Here is a 21,985-nt window from a genome sequence, read left to right on the forward strand (position 1 = left end):
ATACAAGGCTTTCTCCTTGCCCATATGAAACTTGAAAATAGTCCACCAATTTTTGAAAAAAAGTCTTTGGTAACAAACAGGCAAAAATAAAGAAGAAAAATTAGAATAGAGGTATTTATTTTATATTTATTTAGAATAGAGGTATTATATTTATATATATTATATTTTGGATAAGTAGGTACCCCTCATGACGTACAGTGATCATTCACTTCATTTGTGGAGGAGACTTTTATCCGTAACAATTGAACATGCATAACTATATATATATATTATAAATTTATAAAGCGCTTGGTTACACCCGCTGGTGTGTCCCCGCGCTGGTAGCTGCTGTTCGTTTCCGTTAGAGTGGGATTCTGGTTGTAGTGAGGGGCCCTATTTGAGGCATTGAGGGTGGGGGAACAGGATTGTTTTCAGTTCTTTACGAAATATAAGCTCGGATTTTTCTAGGCGCAGCTTTTCTGGCAACTTGTTCCACAGCTTAGCCGTCGAGGCTCTGAAAGATTTTCCACCCATTCTTGCTCTTTTTACCTTTGGGACCTGTACCAGCCCCGTGCCACATGATCTTAATTGTCGTGTAGGCTCATACCGCTTCAGATAGTTGAGCAGATACCTAGGGCCTTTCCCATGTAGGATGCGATGTCCTATGCAGAGGGCCTTGAAACTCACCCGTTCCCTGATCGGGAGCCAGTGAAGTGGTCTTAGAGCCTTTTGTGAGGATGCCATTCTGGGTAGTTGAAGGATCAGGCGGGCCGTCGCATTTTGTATACGCTGCAGTTTAGTAATGCATTTTTCGTTGGCTCCTAGGTATAGTACGTTCCTGTAGTCCAGCCTGGATGTTATCAGTGCATGGACTAGGGTTTGGCGCACCGGCGTAGGCATAAGGTCAAGTGTTTTTCTAAGGACCCGTAGTATACCAAAACAGGTGCCTGCCACTTGTTTGGTCTGGTGGTCGAAGGATAGATTTTTATCCAGCCAAACTCCTAGATTTTTCACTAGATTGCTGGGTGTGGGTAGTTCACCCAGCTTGTCTGGCCACCACGCTGAGGTCCACACTGATGGAGTTTTGCCTATGATTAGTACCTCTGTTTTGTTGCCATTGAGACGGAGGCAGTTGTCTGCCATCCACTTGGCCAGTTCCTGCATGCAGCTCTTAAAATTAGCAGCGCATTGCTCTTCTGGTTGCGTAAGCGTCACGATCAGTTGTGTGTCGTCTGCATATGACACTGTCTCAACCCCAAATTTGTCTGTGATCGCTCCAATAGGGGCCACATATAGATTAAATAAAGTGGGGCTGAGACTGGAGCCTTGTGGTACTCCCTGCTTAAGTTTTATTTCATTGGACCTGAACTGTCCTTGTGCAACCTGGAAACTGCGGCCTGGGAGGAAGGATTCCAGCCACTCCCATGCCTTGCCTCTTACTCCTCCCTTTTTAGGACACTGTAGCAGTGTGTGATGCGCCACAGTGTCGAAAGCGGCACTGAGATCCAGCATGATCAGTGCTGCTGTTGATTCCTGTTGATGGCATTAGGGTCTTCTGAAAATCCAGCCCGGGGGCAGGATTTGTGATATGCGATATGGTTTCAGCTAGAGTCTTCGATGCCAAGTCATAATACAAATTTTCATTTGCTATCCCCACTCTTTAGTGTACTTTTTGTGCCAACCGAGATTTATTTTAGTGATTACAATTTCATAGCATTGCATTCCTGCAACAATATCCGCTGGTGGGTCAAAAAGATTTGCTGGAGTGACCTTAAATTATGTGCAGATGTGGAAGTGTATAAAAGTATAGGAAATAGTATTTTTTTGATTTCTGGGTCATGGTTATTGTCAAAAGAAATGTATTTCTCTGTCATGGAGCAAACGTGACAGCTAGTGGGAGGTAATAGGACAGATGCTTCTTCTTCTTGGCATTGCTATAATTCCATTGGCACATAAAAAGCAAACGTTATGTACATTCGGGAAACCAAGAGGACTGGTCTGAAGCATGAGAGCAGTTGGTGTCACACCTGGTTGTGCATCCACACTTAGGCAAATATCACCAAGTTTTTTCACAAACAGAAAGGTCAGGAATGGGCATAACCTATGCCGAATGTCAACCACTGGACATGCTAAGCTTTTTAAGATTTGGGGCTATACTCAAAATTTTGAAGAATAGACCTCATTCCAGTTACTCGTTGTGATGGAGTTTGAATTACAAAACTAGGGACATTTAGAAGGCTGCTGACAGCCTCTGTAATGTGGCCGTCGTTCTTCCATTTTGAGTTGGTCAGAATGTATAGAAGAGCAGGCCATCCCCCGATAAGGCATGTGTGATTCTGGAACACCCTTCAAAATCTAAAATGGAAAAACATTCTGAATAGTTGTTTCTATGCTATGCTACATTTTTTTTTATGTATTTCTCATATTTAAGCATTTTAGAACTGTGTTTTTCTTTCTTCACATAGTTGTTGCACTGTATATTTTAATGGAGGAACCACTTTTCTACAATCTGATTGAACGGAGTTTGTTGTGCAGGGCATCACAGCAGGGACACGTGCTTTTTTGAATTGTTGATCTATAATTTTCGCAGTTTACTTTTTGAACAGAACATCTGAAATAAACCCTTACAGGAACAAGAATAAGAGTATTCAATTTGTCCAAGACCCGCTGAAAAGCATTTCCACATCTCACCGTTTTCCGTTTCAGTTTATACAGTGCACTTAGTATGAGCTCTCACCCCTTGGTCACCCCTGCTGAACACACACCAAGAGAAAAACTGTAATTGCCTTGCAACTTAAAGCCCAAAATGCATTTTTAATGCACATGAAATAAGCACGTAAATAGTCACAGACAAACTTTTTTACAGTAAGTGTATGATTAATAAAGTTGAAAGACCCAAGTGCACAAAATGTGCTGTGCAGTAAATGCCCTCCTAGGAGGACAAACCGATTCTGCAGCAGTAATTGGCCCGCAGAGCAAAAATTATTAATGAATTGCCTCGGTGGGAGTCAAAGGGCAGAGAGACCTTTCCTACTCTCCTAGAACTATGTGCTCTTAAGAGGGTAAGACTCTTAAGGCATTGGAAGTTTCATTTGGTAGTTTGTGGAGGTGGTTGCTGGTGGTGGGCACAGCACTAATTTTTAAGGACTGGGGTATATTTTCATCATCTAACTTCGGTCTACAAAGAAAGAGAAAAGGGCAGAAAGGTGGAGGGGGAGAAGGAGGAAGAGAATAAGAGGACAACAATAACAAAGGGAAAAAGAACCTCTAAGAGCGAAATAAGATACAGGAAGTGTATGATAGTGGAAGAGAGGGGCATGAGGTGGAACCAAGACTAGACAGGATATGTATTTGCAAGCCTCCACATTTAGCAGCACCACGGGGACCTAAGAAAAACTTTGGAATCCTGCAGTTCTTTTTGTGCAAATTAAGCACTAGGAATTAAAAAATCAGCTCATTTAAGCTACAATTTCACCATAGAAGATAATAATACAACTAAAACAAAACAATATGTCATTATGCCCATCTTGATTCTAACATATTCAATCTTCTTTCTAAGTGGCCATAGTTGTTTAATTTGCCAATCTTCTCTTCCATAGTGCTGTCTGAAACATGCCCAAAGCATACTCAATTTCTCATGACACGCCATGCTAGCCATTCACAACTCATCTCAATGACTTAGATCCCAGAGAAGGTTAAGTTTAGTAACGCATCAAAAATGAGCAATTTTGCTTAATTTAAAATTGCACATATGGTGGAGCTCGTTTTTTTTTTTTTAGGGCAATGTGCTTTATAGGCAATTCCCATCAGAAAATATCCAACACATTTCAGGATGGTTGTTCGTTTTCTTTAACATTTGAATCACTGTCGATTTTAGTTAACATAAAGCATTTTTAATTGTTTTTTTCCACACCAATGCCTGTTGAAAGTTAGTTATTTTTCAATAAATGCCATCGAAAACGGGACATAATCCTACACTTCTGGTTCTATTTAAAAACTCCGTGGACAAGCTTGGTTTAAAGGAAGACATCTGCATGGTTTTACTTTTTGAGGAAATGCTTCTATTCAGACAATTTTGAGCAAAAAGATATCTTTAGCATTTTTTGGGGCTAAAACTAGTTTCTGTTGGACATTTGGCCGTTTATTTTTCAGTGGATTTTTGTGACTTTTTAAAGCATTGCTGCAGCCAGGCAAACAGCATTCTACATTCTTCCATGGCTCCATCACAAAGTTAATCTTGGTTTCACATGGTGGCATGTGTGACATTATGCTTAATATTCAGAACTGGGCACGATACTCATCACAAATAATTTTGACTCCCTCACTTAGTCTTGTCACTTAACGCCAACTGAACATTTTCTGCCTCCCTCAGAGAGAATTAAGACTTGGCATCCTCCTCACTTGCCACTTTCACTAATGAACAGGTGTTTTTTTAACGTATTGTCCTTACTGAAGGCCTTTGTAATATTCAATTCTAATTATGATCCATAGCTCTCTTTGTCCTCAGTTCTTCCCCATACATGTCTTGCCTGCATGCAAACCTCTAACTTTGTATCATTACATATTCTTCCTTTGTCCAGCTGTTTGGTATTGTTGTGGCACTATGCTTACCCTCTGAACAACTCTAACACTATAATCTCACATCTCAGGCAATCAATGTCCATTTACTGAGAACATTTACCCTGCTTGTAAAATACCCCCAACATTAATCTCACACCACCAGTGTTTTTGCAGATTAACACGAAACTATTTTTCAAGTGTTAGGAAAAAATATTCCTCTACAATGCCATTTAATTTGGTTGACAGTTCACTTCAAGTTTACCCAGCTTTTGTGGTGACAGAAGTCCCTGCTGGCCAATTTAACTTTCAGTCGATAATAGGGTCTACAAAGAATGTAAATGCAAAGGGCAGTTATGCACCAGAAAATGTCAATTATTGAAAAAAAATAGTCAACTTAACAGTGACATTTGGAAAACAGGATGCCTGAGATCAGATAATGGGTCAAAAGGAGGACCATCCTGCAGTGGGCAGACTACAGAGGCATCGACTTACCCCAACTCACCGAGTTAGACCCTTGAAAGACTATACCCCCTGGATGCGACTGGTCCCTATACAATTGAAAGTTCCATTTGGTCACTTCGACCACATATTCAGCAATTCGAATATAATTTGGTGGAGTTGGACACAAACTGCACAATGTTGTTATTTTTACGTTTGAGTGTTACACAACAAACACAAACAGATGTTCATGGCAGTATGTATATTCTTCACAATGTATCCTCTGGGACAAGTCCCGGGCTATACCATGTAAAATCAATAAAATATGTTGTTAAACAAAAAGGAGGACCATCAAATGTGTGGTGATTAAGAACCATGAGTACACATAGTGAGCCTAACCAAATGATGACGGGAAAAGACTCCTGTCAAAGAGCACTCAGGAAATTATCTTTTGACGCAAGGCTGGATGCTGTGACATTAGTGATAGTCCAGCCAAAGACCACTGAAATCAAAGTGGAGGTAGATCTGTTTTTTAGAACATTAAAATATGTGAATTGGTACAGTTTCCGTCCAATTGATGGGCAAACAGTTTGTGGCAGCACAACAAAAACAGTTTAGATTTGATGCCAAAGTAATGTATGACAGTTTATTATAAGGTACGTCTACTTGGAGTATAGATATTTCCCTGTAATTGTATTATACTTCAAACCAAAATAAGTGGCATAAATGTGGCATGAATGCATATGTTTATACCACAAGTGAATTAAACAGTTTACCTGCACATTTGGTTCTGGTGGTTAATGGAGGTCCTGGAGGCCCAGTTCCCCCCTCACCGGGACGGGTAAGGAGAACACGGATTTCATATTCTACATCAGGATCCAAGTGCCACAACTTGTAGGTTGCAGAGTCCACAATGTGTGTTTCAGCCCAGTTGCCTGAAGTGGTCCGGTACTCCACTTCCTTCAGAATAATGGGTCCATCTCCAATGATAGAATTGGCGTTTGGCTTGATCCACAGGTATGTGGCTCCAACAGCGAGGAGCTCAGGTGGGGCAATTGGTGTTGGAGGTTCTGAAAAAAGTAAAGAGTCAATATTACTTCAGAGCTTAAAGGATGCTTCCTCTGCATACCACATCTAAAGTACAACATACCACTGAGACATTTAACCGTTTTTTCTGCACCTCCAGTTCCAACAAATCCTGCTTCATGGTTAGAAGAAATAAAATACCTTTCACGTTAAATTCCACATTTCGTTTCTCTTTTAATGCAACAATCTTTTCTATTTAAAGAACAGTCATCTTTACTAATACATAAACAACATTCTTAGTTCTTGTGTGATCACTTCAGTTGTTCTAGAAAGAACACAATTGGTCCAATTCAAATAAAAGTGTGTCAAAGTATGGGCAGAGCCCTACAACTCTGCCAGAACATTATTTTATTTTAAAATGTATTGAACATAAAGCCAACTCAGCATATACAGTACCTGGGTAGCTACATGCTCATCCAGTTTAAATATACACATAGAGATACATAGCAGCTTTCAAAACTTAATTAATAGCAGTACTCAGTGTTGCATCAGTCACATACAGTAATTTCCCCATAACAATCAAGACAGTTTGTCGAATTGGGCAGAAATGTGCTGCTGTTAATCCAGTGTGTGCTAGGAGTGTATCTCAGCGTTATTTTAATCATGCAGGCCTTACTTGTTTTAGGGAAAATGTGCCATGTGCCTGGCATCGATAGGGTGGGCAAGTGGATATGTTTGGAGGGAGTCCCATATATCCATAGGGTGCGAAGTCAGAGGAAGTAGCTCAGAGAATGTGAATGTCTGTTCCTGCCAAAATATCATGTCATTGATCCAGTCCTTAAACTTAGCCGCCCTGCCCTGCCCCCTCCCCATCTACATGCTATTCACCGTTTGGCCAGTAGGAGGCCAAATGAAACTAATCGTCGATATGCTACACTGATATCCTCCATGTAACCTAGCAGCGCCAGCAGGGGAGAAGCCTTTATCTGTAGTGATGTCATCTGTTCTAAAGCGTGGAGTACTTGTCGCCAATATTCCTGTATAGTTCTGCATTCCCACTTGAGATGCAGGAAGTCCGCCGCCTCTATGCCACACCAGTCGCATTTATCGTTATCGTGCAGCTTGTACCTGTACATTTTGGCAGGGGTGTAGTAGGTACGGTGCAGGAATTTGTAATGTGTAATGTGCAGGCAGCTGTTGGACGAGATTTGTTCTGCCTGCGTGCAGCAATAGCCCCACTGTTTATCAGTTATGTCCTGAGCTATGTCAGCGGTCCATCTGTCTCTAGCGGGGTATTGGGCTGAAGTCGGCATGATATACAAGCTATGATATAATGTCGCTACCAGGTGTGAGACGGCTTCACTGCGTAGTATTGAATGTAGCGGGGGAAGGTCTTGCGGATCTTGTGGATATGTGGGAGTGTATTCTTTTATACCTTGACGGAGTCTGATGTAAAGAAAGGTATCCATTGGAGAGGGTATCACATTAGCAAACAGCTGCTGTGGGTACAAAATTTGCCATATAAATAGAGATCACACCATTAGGTAATGTTGAACTTTGCTTTAGTTTTTTGGGAAGCTTCTTCTTGCAGTACTGGCATCCTAGAGTGGTAGACCACAGGTAGGAGAGGGAAATCTACAATGGGCTCGTGCACTCATTTGGCAATGCACTGCCATGCTCTCACTGTACACGTCACCGCCGTTGGGACAGTCTCTCGAGGCGTGACCGAGCTCAGTATAGCCCCTTCCAGTGGGGTAGGTTCCGCTAGCCAGTGTCCCGTAGCCACTTGTGGCATATATTTGGGTGGGTGAAACTAATAGTGAGCATAATGCGCCTGGGTGCAAAGATACTACAGTTCTAGATCAGGGGTGTCAAACTCTCCCTGAGAGTACGGTCTGGTAAGAGTATCCCATTGTAGCCTAGGCTGTTTGCCTCCCCAAGTTAGTCGTATCATTTCTGTGCGTAGTGCGGAGAAGAAGTGTCTACCCGGATCATACAGGATATTTTAAAAAAGGTAAAGGAGTTTTGGGAGAATGACCATTTTAATGAGTGAGGCACGTGCTGCCATAGAACGTGGGAGTGCAATCCATCTTGTGACGCTGCTAGTAATGCTCTCCAACACCCTGGTGTAGTTCATGCGCATCAGCTCGTCACGATCAGTAGTGATACACACTCCCAGGTATTTAACCTCTGATTTACACCATTCTATTGGGAAGTCTGGAGTGAACACTTTCACTGAGGAAGTGAGAGGGAAAATCCGAGACTTCGACCAGTTGATTCATGAGAGCCCATAGCACCACACAAATTCGCCCAAGAGTGGATAGAGGGATGTTGAGGGTACCTAATATATAAGGTGATGTCGTCCGCATATAGTGAAATTAGTATAGGACGGAGTTGACATTCCAGTGCTTTATCTTGATGGTGCTGTCTAATTTGGGCCGCGAGAGGTTCGAACACGAGCGTGAAAAGGAGAGGGGAAAGGGGGCAACCCTGCCGTGTGCCCGGCATGATAGGGAAGGGGGAGAAAGTATGCCCATTGATCAGAACCTTGGATACTGGAGAAGTGTATAAGAGCCATATCCAAGACAGAAAGCCTTTGGGCAGCCCCATATTTTGAAGTATGATGAAGAGGTAATCCCACTCGACTGAATCAAAGGCGTTTGTGGCGTCTAAGAAGACTGCCACCAGGGCCAGCTGCGGATCGACATTTTGCAGAATATAGAAGAGAGTCCAAAGATTGTGTGACAGCTCCCTCCCCGGAAAACTCTGCTAGAACATACGTTTATACTTTTCTTGCGAGTAGCAGAACCGGTGTACTAATAATCCTGGAAGACTGAGTCTTAAGCAGGTTTCAAGGTATAGTACTGCATCTGTCATATACCTTTTTGAGACTGCCATTTACTTCTGTGAAGAACTGAAAAAAGTGAACAGTTCTTTACAGTGGAAAGGTCAGAGCAATAAGTAAAATCACATTTTTTGTTACAGGAATTTTATTTTTTGACCCACAAAGTCCTTTACTACACCACAGCAAATCTGGGAGTAGTCCTTTCCAATCCTGGAAGTTGAATTCTTCAAGCTTCCGGCTGGAGTATCTTTACAACAATTTCTAGGGTGGAAAAGGGTCAGATCGCAGTTTCTAAATACCTGCTAAGGTACGTTTTTGGTCGCTCTGAAACTTACAAGGCAAACCACGTGTGTCACATTAACTTCCAGACCCTTGCATGGGATGTAGTGCTGCAGATATCTCAGAACTAAAGTCATTTATGCTTTCAAAGAAGCCTTCTGTGATTTCCAGCAGGCATAACTGATGAATTTTCAGGCCGGAAATACTTATATAGGCAAGAATGCCTTTGAGAGTTCAGTACTACATATTTTAACAGATACCCACTTCTCGATCTTTCAGTTCAATTAGGCACATGCTTTTCATCCCCATTGAAATGAAATAGTTTCTCTTGTACTGATTAAATGTGGGTGAGTATCTCTGTGTTCTGCATTCTTCTTTTTACTAAATATAGATATTTCCAAATCAATTCGTTTTTTGTTGTGTTAATTCTCATGTAAATACAATCTGATAAGGTTTGTAGAAAGAGAATTACTGACATCAATAAGTCCCTTTCGAAACCTGCCCGAGTCAAATTTGATGTTGGTATGAGGGACAGAGATGAGAAATAGTTTGAGAGGGTGAGCTCATGTCTCCTTCCCACATTATTCCCACCTCTCCAACTGAAGACATGAACCATAAGGTAGAGATTGGAAGGGACTGGGCTAGATTGGTTCTCCCAGTCACTCCCAATGCAATCTCAACCTCCTGATTCAGTTGCATACAGATCCTTTGTCTTCCAATGTCTCTCTGAACAAGGAATACATTTTGAGAGAGAAACACACAACCAGATGCTCTTTGGATTTTCTTTAGCCTAAAAATTAAAAACCAAATAGTGCCTCAGAATCCAAACTACACCTGTTTCCTTGCTAGGGCACATTGTGCCCCATCAAGTTTGGATTGTGTTTGGATCTTATTATATTCTTTGAAAAATATCCACACATCACGTGGCACTTTGCTGGGATGCAGACATGCACTTCCCCTGGGATTGAGACACACATCTCTGTTAACAAGAAAATATCTGAGAAACTATTTACGTTCCAGCTCTTTGCTGACCACATACACATGCAACCCAGTAAGGAGCATGGGTGCTCTAAAAGAATCCAAACAGCCTCCAGTTCCTTTCTGGGGTGCAGGCACACATCTGGGTTTTGGGTCACCTGGCATCGAGGGAAAGCTAACAAACTCAGACTTTTCTAAGGTTTCACACTTTTACCAATAACAACAGTTTTCCATGTGTGTGGGAGAGCCAATCATAACTTACAGGGACAGACCAAATATGAGACTATGTGAAGTCAAGATTGTGTCAATTTGGTCCTCACATTGTTGTAATTATGGCTTATTCCTGCCTCGTGCAATAAGTGTACCCACACATATGGAGGTTGCCTGAAGTTCTGGATTTGTCTGTCACAGAAAACGTGAAGTAATTGTGATTGCTTTACCCATGCTTTTAAATTTGCAGGGACTTCTATGTAATAAAATGTGTTGAACTGAGGTAAGTCAAATTACTATGGATTTCCATTTGCCTCTAGTTTTCAGAAACATCTTTGCTTAGTACGTTCCTTTGGGTGCTTGTAAATTCTGGCCCCAAGCACCACAATCATCTCCCATGGAATATCCCTGTCACACACATTGCCTGGTGTCTGTTGTGTGGATCACGCTCAAACCGTTGGATCGCCATGTCTCAAAACCCCACACACAGAAGATCTAGGGGAATACGGATGTTAGTCAGACCTTGGGGTAATATTTTCCTGTGTGAGGAAGATGGAGGAAACAACTAGTTTAGGTGGAAATAATGTTGACGATCTGATAAATACCTTGTTCAGTGCATAGTCAGATAACCTATCAGGGAACGGGTGGTCTTCATTCCTACAATGGCAACCTTAGGACTTGCAGATGTTGAACATATATGGCTGTGGTATATTTCTGTACAGTCATGGGTGAAATCTGTGACCAAAATACAGGTACCCTGAATTAAATGGCCCATGCAGCTGCTTTCCAAATCTCCAAAATGCCCCCAGTTTATTGCCCTTGGACACCCAAATCAGGAGAAAACCCATAAATGTATGGTACCCCTTTGCAAGTCAAGCCTTGGCAGGGACATGTTTTTGCACAATGGATATAGGAAGGACGTACTGGGTTTTAGGAAACAATGTTAAACATCTGACAAATATAATATGCAGTGCGATCTTCTGGCCAGCCATATTGATGTAGTTAATAAGCTGTAAACTCGGTTCGGTTACCCTACATGGCATCTGCTGGCTGCACATGTGAACAGGACATATGAATCAAAAGGTAGTAAGTAATAGCTCGTTTCAAGACCTCCACTGACCCTTCAATATCACCTTAGATGCAAAAACCACTGTCCAATATGGAGCGATGTATTAAACAAGGAAATGGCACATGCGCTATTTTGTTGGTGCGGAACACATACGGACTTAGATTACCTTCGTTACAAACTACAATAATCGGAGGTGCAGAAACTTGGGATGTGGTGGAGCTGCAGCCAGGTCCATCAGAAGGGGGGTCAGAGAGTATTATTCTTTCACAGGTCCCGAACTCTTTGAGGGGCCTCATACTTGTACTGCAATATATTTATTGATAGATTTTAAAAACATGGCTGCCATTCTTATTAATGATGAGGCAGTTAGCATTGCCAATTCCTCTAGATGGCACAGACTGCTGATCTGCCTTGTTTTCTCTTTGCACACATGTTATATTTGTAAACTACAAAATTGGTTCTACTCCTCTGAAGGGCTCTGCTTCATTTTGATATTGAAGGCCTCAGAAAAACTTTTGAAATGCCTGGCTACAGTCCACCTTGATATCATTGACTGACTGGGATCAGGCCGAGAATAAGCAATTAAAATGCCTTTGTTTTTCTTGACGTGTTTACACTGTACATTTCTAAAAAGGCTGTCACACCAGGCAATTTGGTCTCACAAAGTCCTGCTAATTCTTTTATCCAGGAGATGGATTAACTGTTCCTTTCTCTGACTGCTAAGTTGTGAACTTGCAGCTTGAACAGATGTTGTGGCACAGGTCAGTGTAAAGGAATGTTCCCACATATTGCCAGAGCTTTTATTACAAATATCTAAAAAAAACATATATCAGAAGCATGGAAAGTACACATAAGGCACATTGGTGCATATTTACAAGGAGCTAGTGACACCTCAGCGTAATTTATTTTTACACAGCACAGCGGTGGAGCAATCAGTGCTCCACACAGCTCCACATTTACAAACTGATGTATTGGTTCCAATGCATCCGTTTGTAGAGGCCTGTGTCACATTATACCTGGCCAGGTATAATGTATGCAGGGTAGGCGTTCCTATGTTAAAAGCCACATAGAACTGAAGCAGTGAAACGTACAACTTTCCAGTGCATCACTCTATGACTTGGCTGCTTCAAAATCCCTGCTCCTTCTAAAAACCAGGCGTAAAGATTGATGCTGAGCTTTTAACACTCTAAGGGGGCAATAAAGTATTTCTGCACCTACTGCAAGACAGGTTGGGGGGTTTGACCCATATGTGTCCCTCTTGGGTTGAAAGGATACTAGACACTAGGGTTTTGAAATAGAGCCAAACAAAGATGGGGTAACCCACTCTGGCAGATGGCCATAACGCCACACCAAAGTCTTTCTGCCTGCACCCCAGGGGGCAGATAGGGCATTGCCCCAATTGAGTATTGCCTGTAATCCACCACCCCTGTAATGAGGGGATAGGAAGCTTCCTTGACACAGGATTTTATATTGGGATACATATTAAATATGGTGGTGTCCCTCCCAGCCACTGGGCCTTAATATGGTCAATCAAATTGCAATCTGGGAAAATTGGGGAAATTGGGGATTTCCATAGTGTGCTCCCTCCCACCCCGGGAGGGGTAGAAAGACCACTACATTCCTGGTGTCTTTGCAGATTCCGGAAATTTTCTATCCTAGAAATGTGATGGAAATGGGTGTTTTAGCCGAAGTTTGAGGTTTCCAATGCCTTCTTCGTAAAAATATTCATGTAATCGGTGCAAGTCACATCTTGCAGAACTCTCCTGCATATCTAGTTTTCAGAAATTACTAGGTTTGGTAAATCTTCCTGGGCGGTGTTCAATGTAGGGCTCAAATTCTACAGTTACTCACAATATAACATGTCTTCATGTTGTGTTTTAGAGTGTTTTCTGCTATGGCCGCTAGATATAGCCACACAGAGTTTTATTGAGAAACATGTGGGAGCACAGAATAATAGAAATGATGATTACCAATTGGATTTCGCTGCATTTTTGGCTTCTCAATGTAAGCATGTATGTTAGAAAGAAGACATTCTGCAAAATACTCTCTGAATCACATGATAATATGGGTAACTCCAAATTCAGAGGGGTGCAAATAACCACAATCCTTTTCTCTGAAATACATGTTTTCCTCATACCCATTTTTCAATAATTATATTGTATCAAATGAGTTGCTATATGGTAGGTACATAATGAAAATCATTATAAGCTGCAGCTCAGTTGTTGGCTCATTACAATTTTGAAGAACCTACAAACCTGATATAACTCCAAAAACAGAATGGTTGATCGGATATAGTGGTATATTGCTTTTGTAAACTGACTACAATGACAAAAAATGACTGATGAAAAACGTTGTCACCAATGACTATTTTTTCTAATTTATTTTCATTATTTTTTAATTCAACAATTAGTTTATTTGGGACAACCTTAAGGCATCTACACAAATGAATCCTTACTGAATTTAGCCATGTGTTTATTTTTAAGAAATGCATAGCTTTCCAAGATCTTTTCATACCTATTTCCACTGCCAACTGAAAGCGGCTTGGAACCACAAAAGTTAGGAAAAATTGACTACTGGTTAGAAAAAATGCAAAAATGTTGATAAGAAATTGGTTTGTTGATACAACTTTTCTTGTTCCTGGTAGCTGGTAAGATGGTGATCATAGCACAGCAAATGTTTTGCTTTGAAGAAAAAACGTTGTGCTTTCTTGTACAGCACTTTTTACTATTTCCTCCTAACAAGAATTTTTTTTTGCTAAAATTTGGCTATTTTCTCAGTGGTGTCCAGGGGAACCTACAAACCTTGGGTCCCTTTAGAATTCCCAGGATGGAGGAAAAAAAGGACACAAACTTAGCATGATATACAGTGAAAAAGGCGCGAAGAACGTCCAAACATCAAGAAAAGGACTCATCATTGGGAGTTATAAAAGCGTCCGCAACTAATGGTTTAATCCTGAATGGTGTTGAGAGCCAAAAAGTCAGTAACCAAATAAGACAAATTGACTGTAATTTGCATGAAATGTAGAACACATTCCATTTGTATTTATATTCTTTGTTTTTAATGTCTTAATTTAATTAGATTTACCAATGTTACAAACCCCAAACAACTCTTCTGTAACCAGACAAGTCCAATGTATTTCTGACATACAGCAGCATTTATCTTCCACTGTATAAATGTCCAATTGAAAAGAATAGCACACTATTGATAAATATAAGTGGAAGCACATTTTCTCTACATACTCTCTTTTGCGAAGGTAGCAGAAACATTCTTAGTGTGTTGTGGATTTCGCACATTAGGGAAAAAGGTAAAAGCATTTAACTGCACACAATTGTTCCGCATAGCACCAGCAAAATGCTGATCTGGCACACCAAGTTGTGAGCATTAGTTTGCATAAATCACAAAATGTTGCTTGGTTGGAACAACTCATCTGACAAAACATTGTGATTGCTTGGTTTTGTTTTTTCACATCTCTTTACAAATCAACCATTTAGAGCACACGTCTTTACACAAAAACCATTAACACCATTGAAAAGGCACCTTCTTTACTGCATAAATCCTATATCTTCAAATGGATTGGCAAATCAGTATCCTTTAAAAAGCCCCCCAAAACAGCGCAGAACCTATTTGACATATTGTTACCCAAAAATTAGAAAACATAAAAAATCGAAAGTCCGCAATTTCCTACAACTATCCTCCCAAAACCTCAATTGTTCTTCCAGAAATATTAGATTTAAGACACAGGGACTTTCCTTAACTATACATATTAAATGTCAAACTGAAAAGGTTTAAAAAACAGATATTCTCTTGCCTTGATCTACAAAACACGTACACTGTGGCCACTGGTCTTCTTTTAAGCTAATTCCTCCAGTCACAGTAGCATCTATCCCAGGGAGAGATTGAACACAAATCCCAGAATGCAACGCAGACAACCTTTATTCAAATCTCTGCACTTCTGGCTCTTGTAAACACTTGGAACAACTTCTCAGCCAGGAACCACATATGTACGCAAGAGATATTCAAGGGCTACAGCTGCTCTGCTTTATTTCACCACTCATGCAATTTCCCATCTTTTAGCCTTGACGGGGTTCAGATTTATAGAGTGTCTGTTTTTGGTGCTTGTGTGTCTCTTTCGACTACACACGTGTTTGTAGTTTTTTTAGTTGGTAATGTCTTTGTAGCTTGATGGATGTAGTTTGTAATGCATTTGTAGTTTGATGTGTTTGTAATATATTTTTTTGCGTGTTAGTTCATTATTGTTAGCGGATACTTTGTAAATGTTATCATTACATTTATAATAAATAAACACAATTACTAGAAATATGTGTCCCCAAAATTTGAGGTTGTAGAGTTTGTCACAAAAGCAGGTTGGCAAGAGGAATGGGAAAAAACCTTAGGCCAGGTGTGAGCATTATTGGCTGCCCAGGATGGTCCCTCAAAGGAGGTTTGATTGTCATGTTAATGACTATGATCACAGTTCCACTGTTTGAAAAGCTGTCCCTTCTATAAATAACATTTTCCAATGGTAGTTTGTATATTTTGTTAGCCTACATTTCTCAACATAATAATCTAGGTACCATCGTATTCTTTGTGAATGAGTCTTTACTTTTGTATGATTCATCTAATTAGCACTGATCAACTTAAAATCATCTTATATATCCTAAAGAGACTTGAGGAAACAATGCTAAAAATAAGCTCCTTACACTTGCAATTGAAAGAGCACTTTAATCTCTGAATGTTAGACAAGAATTTATGAATGTGCTGTATAATTTATTTGAATATTATGCTATATGAAAATTACTCACATTGTACTCACTTGCCATTGCCTTCACAATCAGGTGGGCAGAAATGCCTTCTGCCCTAACTCATACCACCAGGCAATGTGTCAAAACGATAGTAATAGAAATGTTAAAAGGCTAACTTAACTTTCTTTCCTTATTAAGTTCAATATCTCCCAAAAGTAATTCCATGTGCTTCTTCAAAACTAAGGGTGATTGCAACAGACCAACTCTTGTAAACCTACTTTTGCAGTTGGTACAATCAATCTATTTGATTGGTTGTCTGTGGCACCAATTATTCTTACTGCCACTTCAATAGTTTCTTTTTTCATTGCCAGAAGAGTCTGTGGGGTGCCTAGTACCTGCTGTCCCTGCCATCGCACACACACCCTGGCATATGATGAATTAACAGGCGGTACAATTTGAAACAAAGTTAAACATCTAATTTGATGGTGATAAATGAAAAACAATTCTACTGAGTTTTTCATATAGAGGGTGAGATGATAAGTAAACCAGGATTTCATTTCTGTATAATATATGTAAGCCATTTGCAGGCTTCCTAAGGACCGGCAAATGCAGCCTGTTGCGACAACTGCGGAACAATTAGAGAAGGCTGGTAACATATTCACCTTGCTGGTATGTCATCACATGCTACAAAAAAAAAATACAGGCTTCGGTGTGGAATGTTTATGAACATGTGAATCAGGGTTGCTGTTCATACTCATATTATTCATTTTCCTCTCTCATTCACTGCCTTTTCTTGTTATCTCCACCACCTCTGACAGTTCCTTTCATATTGGTATCGTCTCTTAACACTCAGGCTGGCTCATAACTTTGTATTATAAGGTTCTAAATTCACCATCCTATTTTCAGATTTTTCTTTCTTTCTTTCTTGTACTTCTTATTCTAATGTTCTTCTCTCTGGTTTTGTTTCTTTTTCGTTTAAACTGTCCCTCTCTAGTATCTACTTTCTGCCTGTTTCTCTTTTAGCTTCCACTTCACCCTCATCACTACTTTCTTCCTTACAGTTACTATTTCTTTTTGCCTCTCCCATCTTGTCTCATGGTCTCCATGATCTCTGTCCCCTCACATAATTTCTCTCCCCTTTCAGTTGTATTGACACCATTTTAATCTCATCCTCTTTATCTGATCCAAATTCAATTCCAAATCCATTCAGGATTTTTTTTCCATTCTCAAACTTTTTTGTTTGTCTTGTTTGGCAGCTTCTCTGCCCATGTTGCTGCCATTTTCCTATGTGATATGTGTTCCATCATTCGTTTCATCTACAACCATCCAGTTCAGTATTCTCTACTTCTTTCTTCCCCCACCTCCGCTACTTTTACTACTTTTTGCCAAAACTTTCTCACCCGTACTTACCATTGTCAAGGCCTCCATCACTCATGGTATCTGCTGAGAAGCTCAGAATACAGGGTATATCCTCCCATTTGCAAGGAATCCTTCATTAGACCCTGATTACTAAGCATGGGCGGATTTTGCGAATTGGCAATCCGCGAAATTGCGTATTTACGGATTCGCAATCCGCAAAATCCGCGAACTCACGCGAATTTTGCGGATTCCTTTTGTTTGTGTTCGCAAGTGTTTCTGCCATTTCGCGAGGGTTTTTTACCAGTTCGCAAACGCGAACTTACTTGTCGGGTAGCAACGGTCGCGAACATGTTGTTTCTACGTCTGGTTCATCACAGCACCCTCTGTTTCACCACTGCCACCCTCTGTTTCACCACTACCACCCTCTGGCTCACCCATGCCACCCTCTGGCTCACCCATGCCACCCTCTAGTTCATCACTGTAGATTATGGGTGGAAAAGCACACCTGCCCTGCCTCAACTGACATGAATGAATTAGGGGCTGATTAATGTGTCACTGAATTCGAACTTACAGGCTGGCACCTGCTTCCTTATCTGTAATTGCTTTCTGTTGCAGTGTAATTTTTTTAACAGGACCTTTGTGGTATACTTGTAGCTATTCTCCGAGCCTGCTGTGAGGGTCAGAGCAGGGTCATAGAATAGTTGCAAGTAGGCAACTGAACTCTGAAGTGGCCCCTCAGGAAGCACTACAGGGAATGGTTACTAATGATAAGATTGAACTTTTGCACCTGCTGAGTGCTTTCAGTTTTGCAAAAATCCAAATATCCAGCAGCATCCACAAAAAGTAATCCTTCCAGGCACTACAGGGAATGGTTACTAATGATAAGATTGAACTTTTGCACCTGCTGAGTGCTTTCAGTTTTGCAAAAATCCAAATATCCAGCAGCATCCACAAAAAGTAATACTTCCAGGTCAAGATCCAAATCAAAGTGACCAGCACATGAAGAAAGCACTGGGAGGAGCCTGCTGGACAGGAACAGGATGTTGGAGACTGTGGGGCACTTCCTCCCCCCCCCCCCAAAATGGACTCCTTGCAAAAAAAAGTGCAGGCAAATGTCAACCTGAGGAGTTATTCTGATAAAAATCATAATTTTCAAGGTTTATGCTGCCTGCTGGTGGATTTCTTGAGCGAAATTGCAAATTTTGCAATCTCGCAATTGCGAGATTGTCGCTGCTCGCCGCATCTACGTGTTCGCAAGTGTTTACTCCCACGAAATTGTATAGTATTCTAGTTGGCAAGTGCGACCAAGCAAAAAATCCGCTTCGCACGGATTTTCGGAAAGTTCGCGAGAGTTCGCGGATTGCGAATTTACCGAAAATCCGCAAAATCCGCGAGCGGAACGGATTTTACACTCATGCTTACTGATTACCTCACCAGCTACTAGTCCATTAATCACCAACCCTTCATCTGCAAGACCATTGAAAAAGCATTCTATGTTCAACTTCAAGATCACATCAGTACTAACCAGCTCCTGCATGCTGCCATTCTGACTTCAGACCATGCTGCTGCAAGGAGACTGCTAACTTACACATTGCAGACAATGCAATCCTGACCACAGATGAAGATGACCCCTGCCTGCTGATATTGCTGGACATCTCAGGTGTCTTTGACACTGTCAACCATCCATCCCTCATCCACATCCTGGAGTCTAGATTGGGATACATTGCAAATTTCCTTCACTGGTTCTCCTCTTACTTTTTCAATTGACACCAGTTGAAACCAGTTTGTTCACATGGTAATGTTTATGTCATGTATAGAGTTCCACAAGATCTCCTGTCATTTTCAACCTCTTCATAGAGAATCTTGGGGCTCTACTCACAGATCGCAGCATTAAGATTCACCAGTCTTCCAAGGATAAACAACTCTATTGGAAATTCTTCTCCACTCCAGACATCCAAAGCCTCAAACACGGCCTACTTCTCGTTCATAGCTGGATGTCCAGTGCCTATCTGAAGATAAGCCCAACAAAGAAATAATTTCTCTTATTTGACAAGCACAGCAATAAAGAAATAATACAAACCTGGCTTAATGATTACCAACTCCAACTTTCATCAAAATCCAAGTCACCTGGATTCATTTTGGACACTACCCTCACCCTCAAGGAATACGCTTCCAAAAACACAAATACCGCCTAATATACCAGCTATTTTTCCTGAAGAAAGTGAAACTGTTTCTTCATGAAAGTGACTTAAGAACTGCTGTTCAAATTCTCATTCGCGCTCTGGATAGCAGTAATGCCCTGTTCCATGGCCTCCCAGTCTTCACAGTGACTTGCCATAATAACAACCTACATACTGCACAGCAAGCTTTAGCCAGGACCAGAAGAAATATGACCACATTACCTCCTTCTTGATACTACTCCATTGGTTTCCTTGACAACCTGCACTGTCTTCATAACCAACTGCATCATTTGGAAAGCTGTCATGACTAGTGCCCTTGCTTATCTTGTGGACAAGCTAACTATTTCGGATGGCTCTCAACACAACTGCAGATAGGTCACAATCAGGTTGGAGACTAAGAAGTGTAAAAAAAGAAAAAAACAAGTCTATGCACTACAGATCTGGAAGAGTATTTCCATATTAATAAGGATCTACCAACACTGACTCAATTTAGGAAACTTTGAACACAGACCTCTGTAAAGAACATTACGTCACACTATAGAAACGTCCGGTAATAAAATAACTGTCCTATCACTTTTTGTATGCTTGTCTCTGGCCCTGTACAGTATGCCTTGCTGCCTTTTTGGTTACATTTGTGCAATACAAATACGTTATACATACATACTTACATAATCCTAGAGAGACGTTTACTTGCATCAGTAAAAGTTCTTCCAGCATTTTATGTATCACTTTCATCAGCACTAATATCAAAAATATCAAGGCTAATTGTCTTCCTTTATGCCTCCTTCATATTGCCTAGACTTAGTGTGCTGACACTATTGAACACTAGGACACCTTAGAGATGATATTTTATGGGAAGCTGCACTGCTTGCACTGGCATATTACCAAAAAGAAATCTCAAAACTAACACTGGTTAATCCACATTGGTGGCATAGCAAACACAATGGTGGGTAACACACAAAATACAACAAAACTGTTAGGACAAAAAAAAGAAATGTAAAACAAAAAAATGCAAAGAATTTGGGACACAATAATAAGTTACTGTTATACAATTAAACGTACTCCTACTTCGTTTGCCCTCAGAATGTACAACAACAAATACGCTGGGAACAAAATTAGAGATAATGAATTTCAGATTGGTATGGTGTTGGAAATTTGCCCTTTCTGCATGATCACCCTGATTTGTTTTTTACCCGTATGTTGAACCTTATTTTTGCTGGTTATAGAACTATAGACGCTTTACCACTGTAATCAGTGGTAAAGTACTTGTGCTCCTCCATTCAACATAGTAAAATGTGTACACTCCTGATTGGCATTTTTAACGAACTTAAAAGTCACTAGTATATGTTATGAAGGTGTCCCCAGTGCCTGTAAATTAAATGTCACAAGCAAACTGCAGAAACCATATTGCAATCAACTACAGTGACAACTTAAACAAGACTACAGGCCTGCCACCAGTAGTCTGGCTGTGCAGTTTCATATGAAAATACGACCTGTCAAAATAACACCTTTTGACCGGTATAAATGTAACATATATATAGGGCTTAGAGTTTTGCCAGAAGCAGTGAAGATAAACATTGCACCCATTCGGGGTTTCTTAGTTGGACACACTACGAAGACCATAATTCTTTACCCATGGAGGGCGTGGCATCAATTGAAAAAAAGGTGTGTCAGACATCGCATATGACAGTCGAGCTTCTGAGAAAGAAGCATGGTGGCTTTGAAATATATACACATATATATATATATATATATATTACCTACTGGCGGTCGCCAGTAGGTATATATAGTTAGGATTTTTTCCCTATGGGATTTTTGAAAATTCTATGTCTAATAACTTTGGCGTTTGTGGACGGAATTGGCTGAAATTTTCTGGAAAATGGAACATTTTGTTTCTGAGCAGCCCCTGGAAATTTGGGAGGGGTTCGTCAAGGGGGGGCCGAGAAAAAAGGAGGGTCCCAAAACGTGTTTTTAACATTGAGTTTTCCATAGGGCGGTTGGCCTCACTTTTAGCCCGAACGGCTGAATGGATTTGCACGAAACTTGGCAAAATTGTAGGGACTGGTAGCCCGATGTGCCTTTTGTAGGTCTCAATATATGTGCTTCAGTGGATTTTGAGAAATTAACGTTCAAAAAAAGATATATATCTGTAACAGCGGACCGGGCAGCGCTCCGGTTCGCGGACTTTACGCGTAACGGAACTTCGCGTAGCGAAGCTGATTGGCTCTCCGGTGTCTGTCAACATTCTAAACAGTCCGGAGCGGCCGCCATCTTGTCTCTCGGTAGGATTGAGAGACAAGAGGAGGCCAAAACAAAGGGG

The 21,985-nt window shown here is 40.8% G+C and overlaps 1 protein-coding gene across 1 annotated transcript in view; it reads right to left on the reverse strand.

Moving 5' to 3' along the window:
* PTPRT (protein tyrosine phosphatase receptor type T) overlaps positions 1 to 21,985 on the reverse strand; it is a 1,693,536-nt gene that overhangs the window by 906,947 nt on the left and 764,604 nt on the right. Inside the window, exon 7 of the mRNA XM_078652140.1 lies at positions 5,754 to 6,047. Within this exon, the coding sequence (XP_078508266.1) occupies positions 5,754 to 6,047 (294 nt within the window). The remainder of the gene's footprint in view (positions 1 to 5,753; positions 6,048 to 21,985) is intronic.

Source organism: Lissotriton helveticus, chromosome 7 (genome assembly GCF_964261635.1).
Source record: "Lissotriton helveticus chromosome 7, aLisHel1.1, whole genome shotgun sequence".
Lineage (NCBI taxonomy): Eukaryota > Metazoa > Chordata > Amphibia > Caudata > Salamandridae > Lissotriton > Lissotriton helveticus.